Source organism: Jaculus jaculus, chromosome 10 (assembly GCF_020740685.1).
Source record: "Jaculus jaculus isolate mJacJac1 chromosome 10, mJacJac1.mat.Y.cur, whole genome shotgun sequence".
Classification (NCBI taxonomy): domain Eukaryota; kingdom Metazoa; phylum Chordata; class Mammalia; order Rodentia; family Dipodidae; genus Jaculus; species Jaculus jaculus.
The window spans coordinates 59,726,035-59,746,198 of record NC_059111.1 but is presented as its reverse complement, the minus strand read 5'-3'; the positions used below and the strand labels follow the sequence as shown (position 1 = coordinate 59,746,198).

At 37.5% G+C, this 20,164-nt stretch overlaps 1 protein-coding gene across 2 annotated transcripts in view; it reads right to left on the bottom strand.

Moving 5' to 3' along the window:
• Positions 1 to 20,164, bottom strand: part of Cdk14 (cyclin dependent kinase 14) — a 707,419-nt gene that overhangs the window by 377,325 nt on the left and 309,930 nt on the right. For both annotated transcript variants that reach the window (XM_045161059.1, XM_045161060.1), the window contains one exon: positions 12,186 to 12,280. In XM_045161059.1, coding sequence (XP_045016994.1) covers positions 12,186 to 12,280 — 95 coding nt within the window. The remainder of the gene's footprint in view (positions 1 to 12,185; positions 12,281 to 20,164) is intronic.

Genomic DNA, 20,164 nt, shown 5'->3' with positions numbered 1-20,164 from the left:
TTGAAGGTAATTGTTTGTAAAATTAACATACTTCCATTTTTCCTATCTATAGATAGTGTCAGGTTGCCCTTTTTATTTTTTATTTTATTATTTTTATTTATTTATTTGAGAGTGACAGATAGAGAGAGAAAGGCAGATAGCAGAGAATGGGCGCGCCCAGGCCTCCAGTCACTGCAGACTAACTCCAGATGTGTGCGCCACCTTGTGCATCTAGCTAACATGGGGAATCGAGCCTCGAACTGGGGCCTTAGGCTTCACTGGCAAGAGCTTAACCACTAAGCCATCTCTCCAGCCCATGTTGCCCTTTTTTTTAAAAGAATCAAAGAACCAGGCATGGTTGAACGCTTTTAATACCAGCACTCAGGAGGCAGAGGTAGGAGGATCACCATACATTCCAGGCCATCCTGAGTTTACATAGTGAATTCCAGGTCAGCCTAAGCCAGAGTGAGACCCTACCTCAAAAAAACAAAAATAAAGAAAGAATCAAATACACTGGTTTACACAGAATTTCACTGTGTAGGTTAGTTTCATGATATCAGATACTCTTCTGACCTTTGATCACATCATTCTAAGTGTTAATTATTGCTCCTAGTTGTGACAGGCACACAGACAGGTCAAGCATACTACTACCACATCTTTATCTGACTCACTAGTAAAATATCAAGTAGAATAAGGTCAAGGACAATGCCCTCTAGCACACCGTGATTGACTTCTCTCCTCACTGATGTCAATTCATTAATCTATAGGTTTGAGGAATGTTGTTCTACCAAAGATAAACTAAAAACAAATTATAATCTTCTGATTTTATCAGAGATAAATTGAGAAACTATTAAACTCCAGGATTTCATGTCTACTTGCTTTTGAGGATCTTTATCAGAATCCTTATGAAACATTTCATAAAAATTAAGAAATACCATTGTTTCTTATACAGAAGAATGAAGACTATTAGAATCTAAGGTCTAAACATATTTAAGCTTGAGTGTCTTACTAATTAAGAGTTTTTGTTCCAACTACCTTTTCAAAACTAGCATTACTCTCACTTATCTGCACTTAGATGAGTTCTTAAAGACCATAAACAAAGGGTATGTAAATATGCCTCCTTTCATTCACCCAACATTTATCTAGGACTAGGTCTTAAAGTTACTCAAGTTTATGAGATGGTTCTGGGGACCAAGGGGAGCATGCCTTGTACTTGAAAGCATGCCCTGTATTGGGAAAATTCCTTGGTTTGTGAATCTTGATAGAAGACAGGACCTACCCACCATTACAAAAGCCAAAATATGCTGTACATTCACTTTCTTGGGGTCCTATGTAATCAAAATGTGGCATGCAACCTCATTTCATCCAAACCTATAGAAACTTTTCTGGTTTATGATTAGAAGGCAATAACCAAAGAAGCAACAAGGATGTAGATGCTATATTTGTCATCATTAGCACAGTAATAACATCTAATCTTCATGGTAGCAAGACAAGTAACTTAAGAGACAAGGTCCATTTTCAAACAAGTCATGGTGGTGGCAAATGCTTGGTGAACACTTTCATGGGATGATTGCGACTCTGGTTCTAGCTGTCTTGTATCACCTGCTCCTGCTCATTTTTAAAATCTTCTGAGCAGGGACATTAGCCACATGATATCCCCTCACTAAACTTTTCAGACTAAATTAGTCAAGGAGAATCTTTGTTTTTTTGCATTTGAGAACACTGACTGGTACATTCATTCTAAACAGTAAGATTCTTTAATTCCTTTGATAGAACTAGACATCTGTGACTGCAATTGTCCGAGCCCTGCTCTAACTGTTAGAGGGAGAAAATTGTTCTGTATTTTCTACTTAGAAGAACATTTTCTTTGGTGGAACAAAAAAGTTTAAACTTTGAAAATGTAGCTGGAATCTAGGTCAAATTGTTAGATAAAAGACAAAATTGTTTTAACTATGAGTTAAATAATTCTCTCTTAGTTACTTAAGAGATGAAATTATTATAGTCTCTCTTTATATTCCTGCCCCTCAAGTCAATTATTTATTTATATAAAAACTATTTGATATCACTCCTATCACTAGAGAGGTAGCCACTGTCTTTGTGAAAACTGTATCATGTAGTAACCATGATTCATTTCTTATAGTGGTGGGTCCTTATCACTGTTAACACTGGAATGTCCCAGTGTTTAGTCCACAGGAATCCCTTCTGCATTCTTTGTCCATTTATCATATGGAAATTTAAGGAGTGACTGATACAAAAAAAAAATTAACACAGGAATTAGAAGCTTAAACCAAAATTATGGGTTAGGAGTTCAGAAAAGGTATATCAGGAACTTCTCTAGGTTTTACATGCTTCATATGGTCTATTCCACTAACTTCTACCCAAGATGGTTTCTTCATTCACAGGAACTCTGCCTGGTCTTAGGTCTAGTGTCACACAAACTTCTGGGTTCCCATTCTCTTCCAGGTAGTACCAAGGCCTCTCCCTTTCTGTGTTGTCAGGCCAGGCCAGTAGAACACCTGAAATTTTTACATGGCTAATCAAGACTTTCAAAGACACAGAAGCAGAACCATCAGGCATTGTTCATGATGAGGCCTAGAATGGATAGTACCAGTCAAACATATTGCTTTATTGGTTGGAACAAATCACAAACCTAACTTAGTTTGAATGGACTATAACTACACCAAGATAAAAGTATCTGAGGGTGTTATCATATAAAGGCACTCATGTGATAATTATTATTGTAGACTTAGACTTCTCCAATCCCCTAGTTTCAAATAATGTTTATAACCCAGACAATTTCCCAATCTGCACTCTATATTCTTACATCCAACTTACATCTTCTCCATACTGCTTTTGATGCAGTCTGCCCCATCACTTCACACAGAAACCATTGTTTATAGATGCTGAAGTCAAAAGCTTTATGAGTGCCTTTGCCTGTTCTTTTGTCTTTCACATCCCACAACAAATGCTACCTGGTCAAACTTGAGAATAAATCCTGTACCCACTTCTCATCACTTTTCTGCTGACAACACCTTATGTTTAGATTATACTATAGCAGACAGCTAACTGGTCTACCCATTGCAGAACTTGCTTCTTTCCACCCCATACTTTCAATCTATTCTTTAGAAGGCAGGCAGCAGCCAGACACAATTAAATATGATTCGGGTTGAAATATGTCTCTGTTCATCATCCTATAGTAGATTCTCACCCCATTTTGAGGAAATCTAGACTCAGTATAACAAAACCGTCACAATCTAAACCACACAGTGTCTTCCTGCTGCCATCCCTGCTCTCTCTATTCCAGCCCCAGAGCCCTTCTCAGCTCTAGTCAAGCCTCCTAACTGGATGGGTCCTCCAGCCAAGAGGACCAAAGTGTTCCTCCCTCCTACACTTCTTTCAGATTGTTACTTAAACACCCCTTAACTTCTCAAGGTCTTCTCTGTTAAGTTCTATTTGCAGTGACACATAGAGGTTCATGTGCACTTATAGCATTTCATAGGAAAACGAAAATTGCCAATTGCTTTCAGGTAGTTTGATCTGGAATCTAGATTATGATAGAGAACTAGAGGATTTTTTTTAAACTTTTATTTATTTATTTTAGTGCTACAGACAGACACAGAGAGAAAGAGGCAAATAGAGAGAGAGAGAGAGAATGGACACACCAGGCCTCCAGCCACTGCAAACAAACTCATGGTGCATGTGCCACTTGTGCATCTGGCTTATGTGGGTCCTGGGGAATTGAGCCTTGAACCGGGGTCCTTAAGCTTCACAGGATAGTGCTTAACCACTAAGCCATCTCTCCAACCCAAGAGAGCTAGAGTTTTCTAAGAACAGATGTGATATAAAATAATGTAAAACTTCATGTATTTGGATGTAAAAAAATGTGTGAGGCAGAGAAATTAATTATGTAAACTGCAGGGTTTAAAGATAGCATACAACTTTATACTTCCAGGCCCATACATACCACCCAGGTTATTATAGAAAATGTGAAGATGGCTAACAAGGCAGCCTACAGGATGAGAGAGATTATCACAAGTCTAACCTACAAGAGTCTTATCTTTATATTTTAACTTAACTGTGAGATTTTAATAAATCTACTTTAAATTCTCCATGCATTATTATTGTCAATGAAGTATCAGATAAAAATGCATGTGCTACCTATATCAAAGGGCAATAGTAGCATTTAATGGGAGAACATTTATGGTTGTACTTTATAGAATGTACAGCACTATAAAACACATTACAGTAAGGATCCATAAACACTCTTATATGATTTTGGGTGACAGTGTTTTTTATGTAGAAAAAGTCTTAAATATTTAAAGATACTGTAAAGTATTATGTTAACCTCATGCCTCCCAGAGTAGCTATTGGCAGTTTATGATCTTTAATGGTGGAACATCTAGTAATTTCCCCAAACTTCAGTAGAAAACCTCCTACCAATGCTCATGCAAGCAACCCTAATTTAACTCAGTGAGTTAAAAAATAAAAATAAAAAGGGCCTAAAGGTAGGAAGGGGATTAATTGGGAAAAGAAGGGCTTTATTTTTTTAGTGAGGGGAGATAAAAGAAGGTAATGGGAGGGGATAAGATGAAAATCCATTAAATAAGATGAAATAGATTTAAATATGTATGAAAGTATCAAAAATAGAAATAAAAAAAAGAATCCAACAAATATAAATATATAATATAAATACCAGCTTGGAATATTTTCTTAGTTTATAGCACTACAGGAGAAATAAAATTATTGCATCTATCATGATTGTCTATAAATATATACTCAATCCCTTTTAAAATTTATTGATTTGTATATTTACTTGGGAGAAAGAATGAATGAGTAGGTGGATGAATGAATGAAAATGGGCATGACAGGGTCTCTTGCTGCTGCAAATGAACTCGAGATGCAAGGGCCACACTTTGCATCTGACCCTACATAGATACTGTGGAATCAAACCCAGGTCAAAAGGTATGGCAAGCAAGTGCCTTCAATCTCTAAACCATCTCCCCAACTCTAAAATCCCTCTTTAAAAGGATTTTTTCTGAACTCTCTATATATCAGCAAGCTGTATTCATATATATGAGTGTGTGTGTGTGTGTGTGTGTGTGTGTGTCTGTTTGTGTGTATGTATACATGTGGTGGTTTGATTCAGGTGTCCCTCATAAACTTGATGTTTTGAATGCTAGGTTCCCAGCTGATGGAGATTTGGGAATTAATACCTCCTGAAGGACTTTGAAGTGTTTTATTCCAGGCCCTTCTGGCTTTCAGGGTTTCCAGTGAGGAATCTGATGTAATTCTGATGGTATTACCTTTGGAAGTAGTGAGTTGTTTCCCTCTTGCTGCTTTTAGCATTCTGACTTTATTTTCATTGTTAAAAGTTTTAACTATGATGTGCCTTGGAGAGTTTCTTCTTTGGTCCTGTTTGGTGCTCTGTGGGTTTCTTTTTTCTTTTTTTAAAATTTTTTGTTTTATGTTTATTTATTTATTTGAAAGTGACAGACAGAGAAAGAAGCAGAGAGAAAGAGTGAGAGAGAATGGGCACGCCAGGGCCTCCAGCCTCTGCAAATGAACTCCAGACGCATGTGCCCCCTTGTGCATCTGGCTAACGTGGGTCCTGGGGAATGAGCCTCGAACCGGGGTCCTTAGACTTCACAGGCAAGCACTTAACCGCTAAGCCATCTCTCCAGCCCCTCTGTGGGTTTCTTGATGGGCCTCTATGGTGATTTGAATAGAATAGATGGCCCCCAATATATTCAGTTGTTTATTTGTTTGTAGCTTGCATCTTTAGCCACCTGGCTGGAGGCAGTGTCACTGGGTGGATCTGAAGGTGTGGTGGTGGGTTTCAGATTTCAATCTAAAGTTATACAAAGTATGCCTAGCTGGAGTTCCTGAAGTGTGCTGTGGCTTTTGACCTTTAGTCTTGTACTTCTCTCTCTCCACCTGATCCTGTGAAGGCAGGCCAGCTTCTTCTGCCATTTATGGAACTTCCCCTGGATCTGTAGGCTTCAATAAATGTCCCTTCCTCCATAACTGTGCCTTGTCTGGAAGTTTATTTCAGCAAACCTGAATCTGTCTGTTATAGCCTCTCTTTTGAGAGATTGGGAAAATTTTCTTCAATAATTTTGTTGAACATGTGCCCTATGCCTCTGGCCTGAATTCCCTCTCATTCTGGTATACCATGATCTGGTATGTTTGGTCATTTTAGGGTATCCCATCTATCCCTCATATTCAGTTCACTTGATGTTTTTTTGACTTAACTAAGTTTTTGGCCTCCTGATCAATTTGTTCTATCTTGTCTTCCAGGTCAGAGGTTCTGTCTTCCACATGAAAAACTCTGTTAGTGAGGGGTTTTTATAAGCTCTATTTGATTTGATTTTTTTTTTTTCTGTTGTTTAGTTTGCATCATGTCCATCTCTTTTTTGAGGTAAGATTTCAGTTGAGTTCTGATTTTGTTGATGCTTCCTGGAATTCATTCTTACATTTGATCATTCCTTCATTAAGCTTAATCAGTTACTGAGGTCTTGCATTTCTTGACTCACCTTCAATTCATTCATATCTCTTTTGAGAGGCCTACTTTTGCAGCAAGCTCACAGGGTCCAAGCAGCCCTAGGACACTTGCAAGAGGACCTACTGGAACCAAGAAACTGTGAGGAGAACTGGGGAACAGGAATCTGGTCTACTCACTCTGCTTGTACCAAAGGCACCCTCAAGTACAGGGTGTCTGGGAATTGGGGACCTATTAATTTTATTCCCCTATTAATTTTTTTTCTCTACACATACAGAGTCTGCTTGAATTTCCCAGCATGGAGTTAAATAAACTAATTTGGCATTCATTTGTCTTTGACACAAACAAGTATAAAAACTAAATTGTTTAGCTTTCTATTTAAGTTAAAAGAAAGTTTGTTACAACTTTCACAAATAAATGGAATCATTAATCCTGAGCTATTCTTTATATTTATATTTGTCTTTCATGACTTAATCTATAAAGCAAGGGTAATTGGGAAAATTAGATCAAAATACATTATATTCACATATAAAAATGTTATAAAAATAAGTAGAGCTTTTCTTGGCTACAGCTGTTCCTTTGCATCTTTCATGTATTGGAGACAGATAGTGCTAGAAGCACTCACAGAGGCTCATGTGACATGAGACTTAGACATAAGTAAGCTGGGAAGCCAACTGCCCATCATGTTCCTACCTTAAATTTCTGGATCATTACTTCTGCACACTGTCCATGTGGTTGATAATCTGAATTTCAGCATGTTTTATAAGATTTTCATACTACTTCAGAAAAATTAATTTACTGAATTAATTTACTAAATCAATTAACTACTGAAATAATTTAATAGCTATATCCAAAGTCATTTCCTTAAATATTCTTCTATATCACTAACATTTCATCACTTATTTCTTTGTTCTGATACTCAGAAGGCTTTTATTAAAGTTAAAATGTCATTAGTTGGACTAATATAAAAGAATTAGGATTAGAGTTCTCCTTTAAAGCATAGAAATGTATTTACACTATATGCACATTGCTGTAAAGAAGAACCCTTCAGTTGGTGAGACTCATATTACAGGGCGCCTTTTCAAAAATATTTTATTCATTGCTATTTATTTATTTGAGAGTAACAGACACAGAGAGAAAGAGGCAGAAAGAGAGAGAGAGAGAGAAAGAGAGAGAGAGAGAGAATGGGTGCACCAGGGCCTCCAGCCACTACAAACTCCAGATACGTGCATCCCTTGTGCATCTGGCTAATGTGGGTCCTGGGGAATTGAGCCTTGAACCAGGGTCCTTAGGCTTCACAGGCAATCACTTAACCACTAAGCCATCTCTCCAGACCCATGGTGCCTTTTTTTAAGGAGCCCTTAAAAATATAATGCCGAAGTCAAAAGGAAACGTACAAAGTGACCAATACACTTTATTATACTTTCTCTTCGTATCTAGGGCCATAAGACCCTCAGATAAATTTTCCTACATTGTTTACCTTGTTAGTTACCTCAAAAAGAAGGGTTTTGTTTGTTTCTTTTGATTTTTGTGTGTGTGTGTGTGGGGGGGGTATTGATCTTCTTGAACCCAAGCCTTTTACATGCTAAGCAAGAACTCCACCACTGAATTATATTCCCTACCTGCCCATATCTCATTTTTTGAGACAGAGTCTTGGTGATTTGAACAGGGTGGTCCTTTAATTAGCAGTCTAGCCCAGGCAGGTTTTAAACTTCTGATTCAGCCTTCCAAGTAGTTGCTATTACATGTGTTTGCCACTAGACCCAGAAAGACTACTATTAATGACACGAAACTACAAAAATGAATGCTATTTAGAAAATCATTTTGATATTGACAATTTTAAGATATGGTAATATCATTATTTAAGTGTGGGAAATTTTAGCTTTAAATGTTTGTTTTCTGATTTCAGAACATGCTAAATCACAAATTCATGTGTTTATGTGTGCACTTCTATGTTGAAAGAATGTAAGAGCCAAAGGAAGGGTAGGACTCCTTACAAAGTGCTCCCTCCAGACATAAAATGGCCTCGATATCCATGACCTCATAGTGCCTGACACTACCTACACAAGACCATCATAAGAGGAGGGAAAGATCCTGACATCAAAATAAAAGAGACTGATTGAGATGGGATGGAATTTCAAAGGGGAAAAGGGGGATGGGTATTACCTTGGGATATTTTTTTATAATCATGGAAAATGTTTTTAAAAAATTAGAAAAAAACAAAATAATAAATGAATAAATAAATGAATATGCCAGTGGAATATGTGGGGCAATACAGTAACATCGAAATTTGCTGCAGTGAACTTAAAATATATTTTGTAATTGAAATAAAAGTTTAAGTGTTTGATTTTTTTTTTCCAGTTTAAGTGAACTTGGCATTTATCTGGACTAAAGACCCTAAGCACAAAATAAATGAGGGTTGTAGGAATAAAGAAGAGTTTCCTTTACCATTTCTAACCAAACACTTCACCTTTGCAAACTTAAAAATAAACAGGAAATATGTTCCAATTAGAATTCACAGTAAGGTGAGCCTGAGTTTCACAGTATAAGACTTTGGAAAAGATACCCAATCTGATTTCTTAGATTACTACTTTGTAAAATAGAAACAATCATAGTTCCACACATGAAGAAAAACATCACAAATTATATTCAGGCCAGTAAGGTTGTGCACACCTGTTATAGCAGCACTAGGAAAACTGAAGCAGGAGGATCTTATGTTTACAACCAGCCTGGACTAAACAGCAAAAACATGTTTTCAAATCCAAAACAAATAAAATAACAATAGGTGAAAGCCAAGTGTAATGGTGCACACCTTTAATCCCAGCACTTGGGAGGCAGAGAGAGGAGCATAACCATGAGTGCAAGGCCAACCTGAGACTACAGAATGAATTCCAGGTCATCCTGGGCTACAGCAAGACCATACCTCAAAAAATCAAGACAAAAAAAAATCAAGGGATCCACAAACAGACAGACAGACAGACAGGTAGATAGATGGATGGATGGATGAAAAGTCATAATGAACGTGAAGTCATCAACACAGTATCTACATAAAAATCATCAAATTAGGGTCATTGATTTCCAATGTTGTGTGGTCTGACTTTTCTTAAACATTCACCTCCTTTTCTGCTTCCCTCACTCATTACCTACCTCAATCCCACACTACACTATAGCTTCTGACCCTGTGTCACCCACTAATATCATGTCTAATTCCCAAGATATTACAAATTTACCATTAATTCCCACTGTGGTAGATACTGTGAAGACAGCAATCTAATTATTTTACCCAAATATGTAAGAATCTTAATTTCTTGAGGTGTTCATATACTTATAAAGAAGAAGCAATTGTAAAATATTGTGTAGGGGAGAGGATATTTAGGCAACATTCAGAGAAGTTATTTTATACTGAGCAGTTGTCATCCAAACAAGCTAATCTTTCTCAGGAGTATAGACCTCCCCCCACAAACTGGAAAACCACTCAAAATGTTCTTCTTTTAACTCCATCTGACTTCTGGGACTCAGTGAAACAACTTTTAGTTAAGCAAAATCCAAACTAACAAACTCTAGGCAAACAAAAAACCAAACTAACAAACTTTCCGCAGAGCAGCCAAAAGTGTTTGACCACAGAGAACAAAGGGATCCACAGGCAATAGTAATTGAAAGTTGAGAAACAGAAATATAGTAAGGAAATATAAGTGAACAGAAATGAAGAGTGATCATAAAACATGGCAACAAAGCTTCTTAGTAAAGAAATGTTACCGTAGAGAACTATGCAAGCCCTGTGCTACCATGTGGTTAAGAAGACTTAAAAGACCCATCTCCACTAGAGTTAATTTTAAAAGATGGGAAGGGCTGGAGAAATGGCGGAACTGTTAAGGTGCTTGCCTGTGCAGCCTAAGGACTCATATAACCAAGATGCACAAGGTGGCACATATATCTGGCGTTTGTTTGAAATGGCTAGAAGCCCGGGTGTGCCCTTTCTCTCTCTTTCTCTTTCTCTCTCTCTCTCTGTCAAATAAAAATAAATAAATAAATGAAAATAAAAATGATCTAAGATATGTACCTTCAGAGTGGATTTAAGAAGACCCAAGACACCCACCTCCACAAGAGTGGATTTAAGACATGAGATACCCATCTCCAGCTACAGTTGGTTTGTGAAGACCTGAGATACCCATTTCCATTAGAGTTGGGATGATGAAAGATTTCATTCATACAAAGAAAACTTGATTATGCTCAAAAGTCTGTGTTTATCAGCAAATATTACAATTTCTGTCACTTTGCTAACTCTACAAAATAAAAAAAAAATCATCAAATGACTGTGAATTTAATGCATGAGTGTCTTTAGCTTCCTAAAAATAGTGCAATTTCTTTAATGATTCAGAGAACATATTTTCATACTGTTGTTAGTTTTTCTATGAATTTCATTGATTTTGGTGTCAAAACTGTTTCTTCCTTCTAATTTTATTATCCAATTTGAGCAAGGGAATAAGTACATTTTTAAAATACATTTTCTACAGAATATTACAGAAGTTAGTAAGTTTAGTTAGAAAACAACTAGACTTTGCTTAAATATGTAAATTAGACATAAGAGAAAATATGAATCAAAAATTTCAAGCCTAAATCAGATGAATACACTATTGACTCTGCATCATAGATGAAACAAAAGAAATTATATTTGCATTGATATGTGAATCTGCTTCCATTCTTGGTAGCATGTAATATATGCAACTGTTAGCTCTGGCTGTTCTGGTAGCCACATTACCATATTATTCAAATGTATCTATCATTTATATGTAAATAGACAAGATGAATGGCTTCTTCATGAGACAACAATTTTCAAGTGACAAACAGACAGATATTAGCAAGATAAAAATGTTTCAAATATTCATTCTTCTATACTTTTTAAGGGAAAATGGAACCTATTTCATTTTTTTCAAAAAAGGTAGTGTGATAATTACAAAATGGGACCTTAATACATTCACAATATCAATAGCTATTCTTCTCAATAAAACGTCTCCACCAATGTCATTTGTATCTTATAAATTACATGTTCTCAGATCCATCTGTGAAAATTGGATGCTAATTATCATGGTTACATTCCATGATTCCACAGCTAAATGCTGAAGTGGTGCTACACAAATACCATATGTTTCACTGAGGGAAATGAAGAAAGATTAATTATCAGTTCAATTCCAAGTCTTTGAACAATAATACTCTCAACACAATAAGATCATTACATAGTGTGACATGCAAATTGGATGCCTTAGCTAATAGCTGCAAAACCCAACGAAGGAGGAAAACTTTGAATCCCAAATTGTTAAGTATCAGGATTTTTCCATGATGATGCTTTTGTGAAACTAAATGTATAAACCCAAAGGAAAAGCAGCTTTATTGTCTTTAACTTCTTTTGATCTTAGTCATCCTTGTGTTATTTAATCCTGTTTGGTAAAACCTAAAAATTACACTGCATAATGACAAATGGGGGCTATAAATAGACAACACATCTACCAAACATGCAGCTTAGTATTTTTCTGGATGTGCTTTTAGGATATATATTCAAAGATCTCTTAGAGGTCCATTATTTCATGCAAAAATTATGTCTTATGTACTTGATAAAATATGCACTTTAACATAGCAATCTAAAAATAAAATTCCACAATACTGTAAGAATTTCATTCACATGCTGACAGCCTGAATCTTTATCACTTACCACATATTCAAAGACAAGTGTCAGTGTTTCCTTGGTATGAATGATGTCATGAAGTAGCACGATGTTTGCATGCTTTAGTCCTTTCAACAGAGAGGCTGTGAAAGTAAGTGGACAGAGAAATTTTTATCATTGATAGCAACCAACTACTCTGCTTCCTTATCATTTGGTACATACATTTATCTATTTCCCAATGTCCAAGCCAATAGCCATGCAAAACCGCAGAAGAATAAGGTTTACATTTAGAAAAAGCTTTCCCAATTATTTTATCTGTCATTTGCTAATAGTCTCAACCTTGGTTCCACTCAGTTCAAAGACTATGCTTAGAATAGTTTCAATTCTTTTAAAATTTTTAGTTTGCTTTAATGAGAATTACTAATAATATGTTTTACCTTGGTATATGTTCTATGCGCACATATTCTTTTGAGGCAGATTATCCTCATATATCATTATTTCAAACCACAACAGGGTGTTTGCAAATGACAACTGGGTATAGTACTTAGCACCTAGCCTGCAAAAAACATTTACAAATAAGATATACAAAGGATCTACTAAAGTCACATTGCAAGAAGGGACCTCAGATTTGTGAGGCAAGTTTCTAAAATATATTGTATAACATTATTTGTAATCTTGCCCAATTTTATTCTTCATTTTATCCTCTTATGTTGTCAAGTTCAATGATGATCCATCCTCACATTTAACAACTCTCAAGAACTGAAGCTTCCACTTCATTAAGAACCCCATGTACAAAGGACCTTTTCCTTGGGAGTTTTCTTTCCCATTTCCTCCCATTACTGCATTTCTTCTCTCACCACTTATACCTAAATTGTTTCTCATTTCCCAAAGTAATGTCTTCACACCCATCATGCCCCACTGTGTTTGTCCTATAATTTCAGTTAACAGCACATTTCTTTTATTCGTCTTGGGGAATTATTTTTCCTGACAAAGTCAAGTATCATAGAAAAAAATTAAATTTAAATTTATTTCTTCTACCAATTCCACATGAGGTTTCACAGCATATTTTATTGTAATAGGTCTCAATGGTTATAAATTTTAGATTTCATAATACAGTTATATAAACTTTCAAAACGTACTAACAATTAAGTAAATGACAATATCTAAACTTAAAAGTAATCCCTCTTTTAGAGATTAATATAACAAATTTGTAGCTAGAAAGGACAACACTATTACAAAGATGATGACAGAAAAATGGCATTCAGTAGGAGTAAACAATCCTTGATTTAACAACATGAGGGTAGGTGATAGACATGGCCAAGTTTGAGGCTGCCAACCTAGCAGCCATCAGTTGCAGTGAGGTGCCAGATACTGTGGGCCCTGCTGCCATGCAAGCACGTGAGTCTCCTGAGTGCCAAGTGGGTCCAGGGATCTGCATTGACAAGCTCTGGAGCCAGTGTATCTTTATTGACAAACACTGTCAAAATAACACTCCTTGTAGTCCCAAATCTTTCAGAAATGTACCACATGTTATTTTCTCATAGTTTACATACAAATCGAATCCTGTAACATGTGCATTAGTAATTCTAGCACACTTGCTTTCTCCACCATATTTAGGTAAATATCTGGCAACATTTAAAATTAATATCACCAGTAAGGTTTGAAGTGGCACAACTGTACACGATGGAAAAGATCTGTAATTAGGGAGGAGGGTGAAAATCATAACAATAGAACTAGAGCTCTGATGTTGGAACAATAGGAAGATGGACATTTTCCCATTCATAAAGGTAGTTAAATGTGGGGTGCAGGGGGTTCTCCCAATAGAATGGAACCATTATTCATAAAGGTAACTGTGAGATGCAGGGTCCTCTCCTATAGATTGGAAGCAGATTTCAGACACCCACGTCAGCCACAATCAATCTCACTTCAAGGTTTTTCTGCTCTAGCTTCTAAGAAACAAACCAAAATCCATTCTAAAATCCAATCATACCAAATTAATTAATATTGGATAGAAAACCACTATATTCACTGGATAATGCCCAAGATAAGACAAAGATAGAGCATGCAGGCTGCTTGGGTCTCATACAAGTTCAGTGAGTGGGAGCTCTTATTAGTCTTAGTTGAATTTCTGTTGTCTTCTCCAAGAAAATGTGGATATTATCAGGCTAGGGAGATGGCTCAGTAGGTAGAAGCATGGGCTATTCAAGCCTTAGGACCTGAGTTCAAGACTCAAGTGGGGCATAGCACACATGCCACTAATCCCAAGACTAAGGAGTAAGAGACAGGAGGATCCCTGGGGATCATTAGTCAGCCAGCCTAGCTGAAAACAGGGTGTTTCCTGTTCAGAGAGAAGCTCAGAATAATGATAGAGGCAGATACTTAGTGTCTTCCTCTGGCCTCCACACATATGCATGTGACTCTGTACACACATGCATACATAACACACACATACAATACTACACACAAAACATGATATAAACCCATAATAGTTAAAACTTGAGTCAACACAGAAAATCAAAGTAGGTTCATTTTTATCAGGTTTCCAATATAGTGGGATGTTTTTCAAAGACAATGTTAAGAAGGAAAATAAAGAACGTTTCTTTAAAATTTGAGATGATTCTCTATGCATTATTTGACATCCTAGCAAAGAACAGCTCACAAGTACACACAGAACATACTCTCTTACTTCTTCAACGTCTGGAAAGAAATAGTGCACTCATATTTTCCTGACATCCGTGTGTGTGTGTGTGTGTGTGTGTGTGTGTGTGTGTGTGTGTGTATGTGTGTGTGTGTGTCTTATGGAGGGATGTAGAAACTGCTACTTGAGTTTTCCAGACAATGAAAACTGATATCCATAAAAGCCAAGGTACAAGCAACAAGTATCAACTTTTCCTTCAAGCCTATAGCTAGCTAGCACTTAAGACTTCTGAAATTCACTTTTACTACAAACAGTAAAACTCCCACTTCATTCATCAGTAAGTTCTAAATATTTCCCTAGCTAAAGTACTGCAAGTGAAAAACTCTTAGGGAAGAGCTGAGAAAAAGTGGTTGCTTGACTATGTCTGTTTCAGAAATATGATTCAGACAGAATAAGAGCATGTGTCCACCTTGAGGATGGTGGGCAGCCCCTGCTTAGTCTATACATGTTGCTTGTCTGACATTCAAGATGGAAGAACAATTATAGATGCTGTGGTTCTATTCAGGTCTGGCTCTTCCTTTAATTTTATCTAACATTATAAACACATACAGATGAAACCTCAGATTAATGAAAAGTATAATAATATCTTTGATCCCATATTTGCTTCTTTTATTTTACCCACTCATACAAAGAGTCAGCCCTGAAGTATGGAAAAAGAACCCAAACCCAAAGTTAAAGAACCTAAACCATGGACAGCTATGGTTTTTGTTCACCAGATGTCATCTACTTGTGAGAAGGTATACAACAGGTTAAAGATATTTTATAAATACCATGTTGTTTCCATAGTCTACATACCGCGTTACTTCATTCTTATCTGAACTTGCCATTGGGGTGGGCAAAATTTTAATTCCACTATATATTCTACCTATTCTTCCCTTCTTTTTATTTCTCCAAGGATACAGAACTGAAACTTGCTGCTAGAAATTACAGCCTCTACCGTTCCCCCTTACTATCAATGCCCTGCTTATCCATCACTTGACTACCTGCAAAGAGCAGTCAGATGGGGACCATTCCCACACAGCAGACTCACATGACAACACTGGTAACTTACTACAACACATCCAAGAACAAACTCCTCCCACAGGCTGGCTTAACTACACAAATTGTCAACATATGACAGCAACTTTACATGGTTCAAGCTAATACTTTACCGGATTCAAAACAATTTCAATTTTTTTACAAATGCATTTTTACTTTTATGACCATGAATAATCAAACCAATTAGCCAAGAATTCACTACATCAAACATTTATTGTTATAGCTGAGGGGATAAGGAAAAACAATTAATTACCTTACTACATTGACCTTTATATATCAATTGACTTTGTAATGATACATATTTATTACTTTTATCACACAAAAGAAGTACCTGGAAAATTCCTTTAAGTGGATTGAATTACGGTATTAAACACTATAAAATAAAAAGCATAAAGATGTTTATGGACTTAATAAGAACCTATAAAACAATGATAAGAATGAAGCTTTGTAGCTGAGGTGAGGTTCTTTGCTATTAATCTCTCTGTAGTACAGTACTGGTGGAAGTTTTTGTAGTATAATGGTTTCCTACTCAGTAGAGAACACTCAGCACACTCAATACAAAACGTTTCAAATCATTTTATCTCCTATTACTTCCAAATCAATCTATAAATGATCATCAGCCAGTTTTCTATGGACTAGCTAATCATATGGGCCACTGGAAAGATTCATATATTAATATTGGGCATGCAGTTCTTCTCAAATGCAGGCACAATTCTGTATAATTTGACCTTGAATAGCAGTAAGGGTGAGAAAAACAGTGACTATGCCCCACATACTATTGGGGGGAAAAAAAGACTATTGAGAAGACTGATAACCTGACTGCTGGTTAGTTTTTTTAAAAAAATATTTTACTTTATTTATTTGAGAAAGAGAGAAAGGGAAAGAGGCAGATAGAGAAGATGGACACACCAGGGCCTGCAGATGCCACAAACCAACTACAGACACATGGGCCACATTGTGCATCTGGCTTACATGGGTCCTGGAAAATCAAACCTGGGTCCTTTGTCTTTGCCAGCAAATGCCTTAACCACTCCAGCCCAGTTAGTTAGTTTTCAAAAAATAGCTTTCAATCCTCTAAGGTGGTTTCCTTAATTTATTTCATATTTTATTACACATATTTCATGTACTATCAGTAGTGGTACTACAAGGTATGTAATAAAAAGGACATGATAGGTTGATGCCAAGTCCCCTATGTCTTCTAGTTAAGACAAATAAACACTTATATCATATTAGCTACTGTTGGACTAGGTATGAATCAACCCCTCTTTACATAAAACTATATGAGTAGCTAATATTCTACCACACAAATAGGGCTAAATTTAAAGTAATTGTCCCCTTTGGCATGACACAATCATGAGGCAGAGCACTGTCAGATTCCTCTACTCTATTGGGTACTTTAGTAGCACATTTCAAGACACCACAGTCTACCCTACTTTGTCAGTAAGTAGACTGTTCACTGCATGACAGCCACAGGCCCACACAGGATTCTTCTCAAAGTGTGTTCCTCCAAACAACTGTACCAAAGCATATCATATCTATGTACCTGATTGACTGCAGACTCCCTCAGTCCCATTGCAAACCTATGGAATCTGAGTTGGTAGAAAGAGGATTTAAGAATCATTCAGCAGATATTTGTCTAATGTTTTCTACGTAGCAATCATTAGGCACTAGAGATAAAGCAGGGGAGATACAAACAGACTCTTGTTCCTACAAAGCTTTTATATTCTTTTTTATAAAAATATTTTAGTTAATTTATTTGAGAGAGAGAAAAGTAGGTATATAGAAAGAGAAAATACATGCACCAGGGCCTCCAGCCACTGCAAATGAACTCCACAAGCATGTGCCACCTTGTGCATCTGGCTTACATGAGTAATGGAAAATTGAACCTGTGTCCTTAGGCAAGCATGCTAAGCCATAGTTCCATTCCTGCATTGTATTTTTTAACCATGCTTTCTACTCATTATTGCAGGTTTATCTACAGTTTAACAGCAAATCATCAGAAATAGTCACATCTCACTGACTTAATCTACTGTTTCTCCTTACTCTCTTTCCTCTTCTCTCTCTCTCTCTCTTGCTCATACATACACACAAAACACAGACATGGTGACTCACAGGCACCACTGAAAGGTTTAATCTTGAGCTAGAAAGCAGAGGGAAATATCTAATCTGAAAAACTGATGGAATGTTAACATATACAGTTTCATTCCCAATCAGCACAAACAGCTATAAAAATATAAGCTCAACAGTGTATTAGTGAGAAGGAACCATTGCTATGATCATGACTACATGAATGTTTCAATCTCATGGTTTCTAAAGTCAGTGAAAGTGGAATATCTGATATATATGCTCCAGAACAAGGGCTTTGGAAAACAGATACTGTGGTGGTTTGATTCAGGTATCCCCCATAAACTTAGGTGTTCTGAATGCTAGGTTCCCAGCTGATGGATATTTGGGAATTAATGCCTCCTGGAGGGAGTGTATTGTTGGGGGTGGGCTTATGGGCTGTATAGCCAGTTTCCCCATGCCAGTGTTTGGCACACCCTCCTGTTGCTGTGGTCCACCTTCTGTTGGCCAAGGGGTGATGTCCACCCTCTGCTCCTGTCATCAGTTTCCCCTGCCATAATGGAGCTTCCCCTCGAGCCTGTAAGCCAAAATAAATCTCTTTTTCCCAGAAGCTGCTCTTGGTTGGGTGATTTCTAACAGCAATGTGAACCGGACTGCAACAGTAAAGTGGTACTGAGGAGTGGGATTGTTGCTAGACACCTGACTGTGTGGCTTTGGTCTTTTGGAGCTGATTTTCAAGAGGACTGTGGGAGGATTTGAAACCTTGGCCTAAGAGATGCCTTGCAGTTCTGTAAGTACAGCTTGATGGACTATTCTGGTCAGAACTATGGACTGTGAGGTTTGGCTCACGAGGGTGAGAAAGAGCTGTGCTTGGACTGGGCTAGCAGTTTGTGTGAGAAGCTTGCTCTTGTGCCCATGTCCTGAGTTATGCAGGGTTGCTTTGCGTAGAAAAGAACTGGTGTGAGCAGAGGAATATGGCACAGAAAGAAAAATCTTTGGGTGAGCTGCTGTCCGTTCAGCTGCAACTGAGAGATTACAACCTTTGAGACTGGGCTAGCTGACCTGAGCTGGGGCAACAAGAAGAATGTAGACTCTTTTGAAGGGGCCTGAGTGCTCAAGGAGTGTCCTGTTCTTCAAAGTCGGCTTTATTCCCCCCTGGATTAACAAATTGGCACCCTACCTGGTATCGTGGAGTATAAGAAATGCTGGAAAGAAGGTCATTGTGTTTGCAACACGGTCTTGTGTTTTGGAAATGGCCATGGGCAGTGTGAAGCAGGTTTGCTGGTTGCCTGCATAGAGACCCCATGGGGCCATGAAGATGAAATGTGGCTTGCAGTGGAGACCCACTGGAGATGCCGGGACCATGAGATGGCTGCCGAGGAGCTGCCGGTCCGGATGAAGTTTCCCAGGACTGTGAGTAGCCTAGCTGGAGGGGCGGAATTGGAATGCCAGAGACTTGTTGCTGGTTAGAATTATCGGACTTGAAGATTTGTCACTGGCTAGAGTTGTTGGACTTGAAGCTACAGAGTTTGATGTTTGCCCTCATTGTTTAAATCTTGTATTGGTTGAATGTTTCTTTGCTATGCCCAATGCCATCTATTGCAGTGTGAAAATTTATTCTGTGCCATTATGGGTTTTTTGAGGTTATTTTTTGGTATTACGGCTCAGTTAAAAGATCTTGAACTATGGGGATGTTTGAACATCTTTGGGATTGATAAAAACTATGGGGACTTTTAAAATGAGATGAATGCATTGTATTTTACATCATGTATGGATATCAGTTTATGGGGGCCAGGGGCGGAATGTGGTGGTTTGATTCAGGTGTCCCCATAAACTTAGGTGTTCTGAATGCTAGGTTCCCAGCTGATGGATATTTGGGAATTAATGCCTCCTGGAGGGAGTGTATTGTTGGAGGCGGGCTTATGGGCTTTATAGCCAGTTTCCCCATGCCAGTGTTTGGCACACCCTCCTGTTGCTGTGGACCACCTTCTGTTGGCCAGGGGGTGATGTCCACCCTCTGCTCATGTCATCGGTTTCCCCTGCCATCATGGGGCTTCCCCTCGAGCCTGAAAGCCAAAATAAATCTCTTTTTCCCAGAAGCTGCTCTTGGTTGGGTGATTTCTAACAGCAATGTGAACTGGACTGCAACAGATACCTTAGCAGGTACTGTAGAAATCTTAAATAGATCACCTGCCCAGGCAGAAGAGAAAGACTATAAAAATTGAAT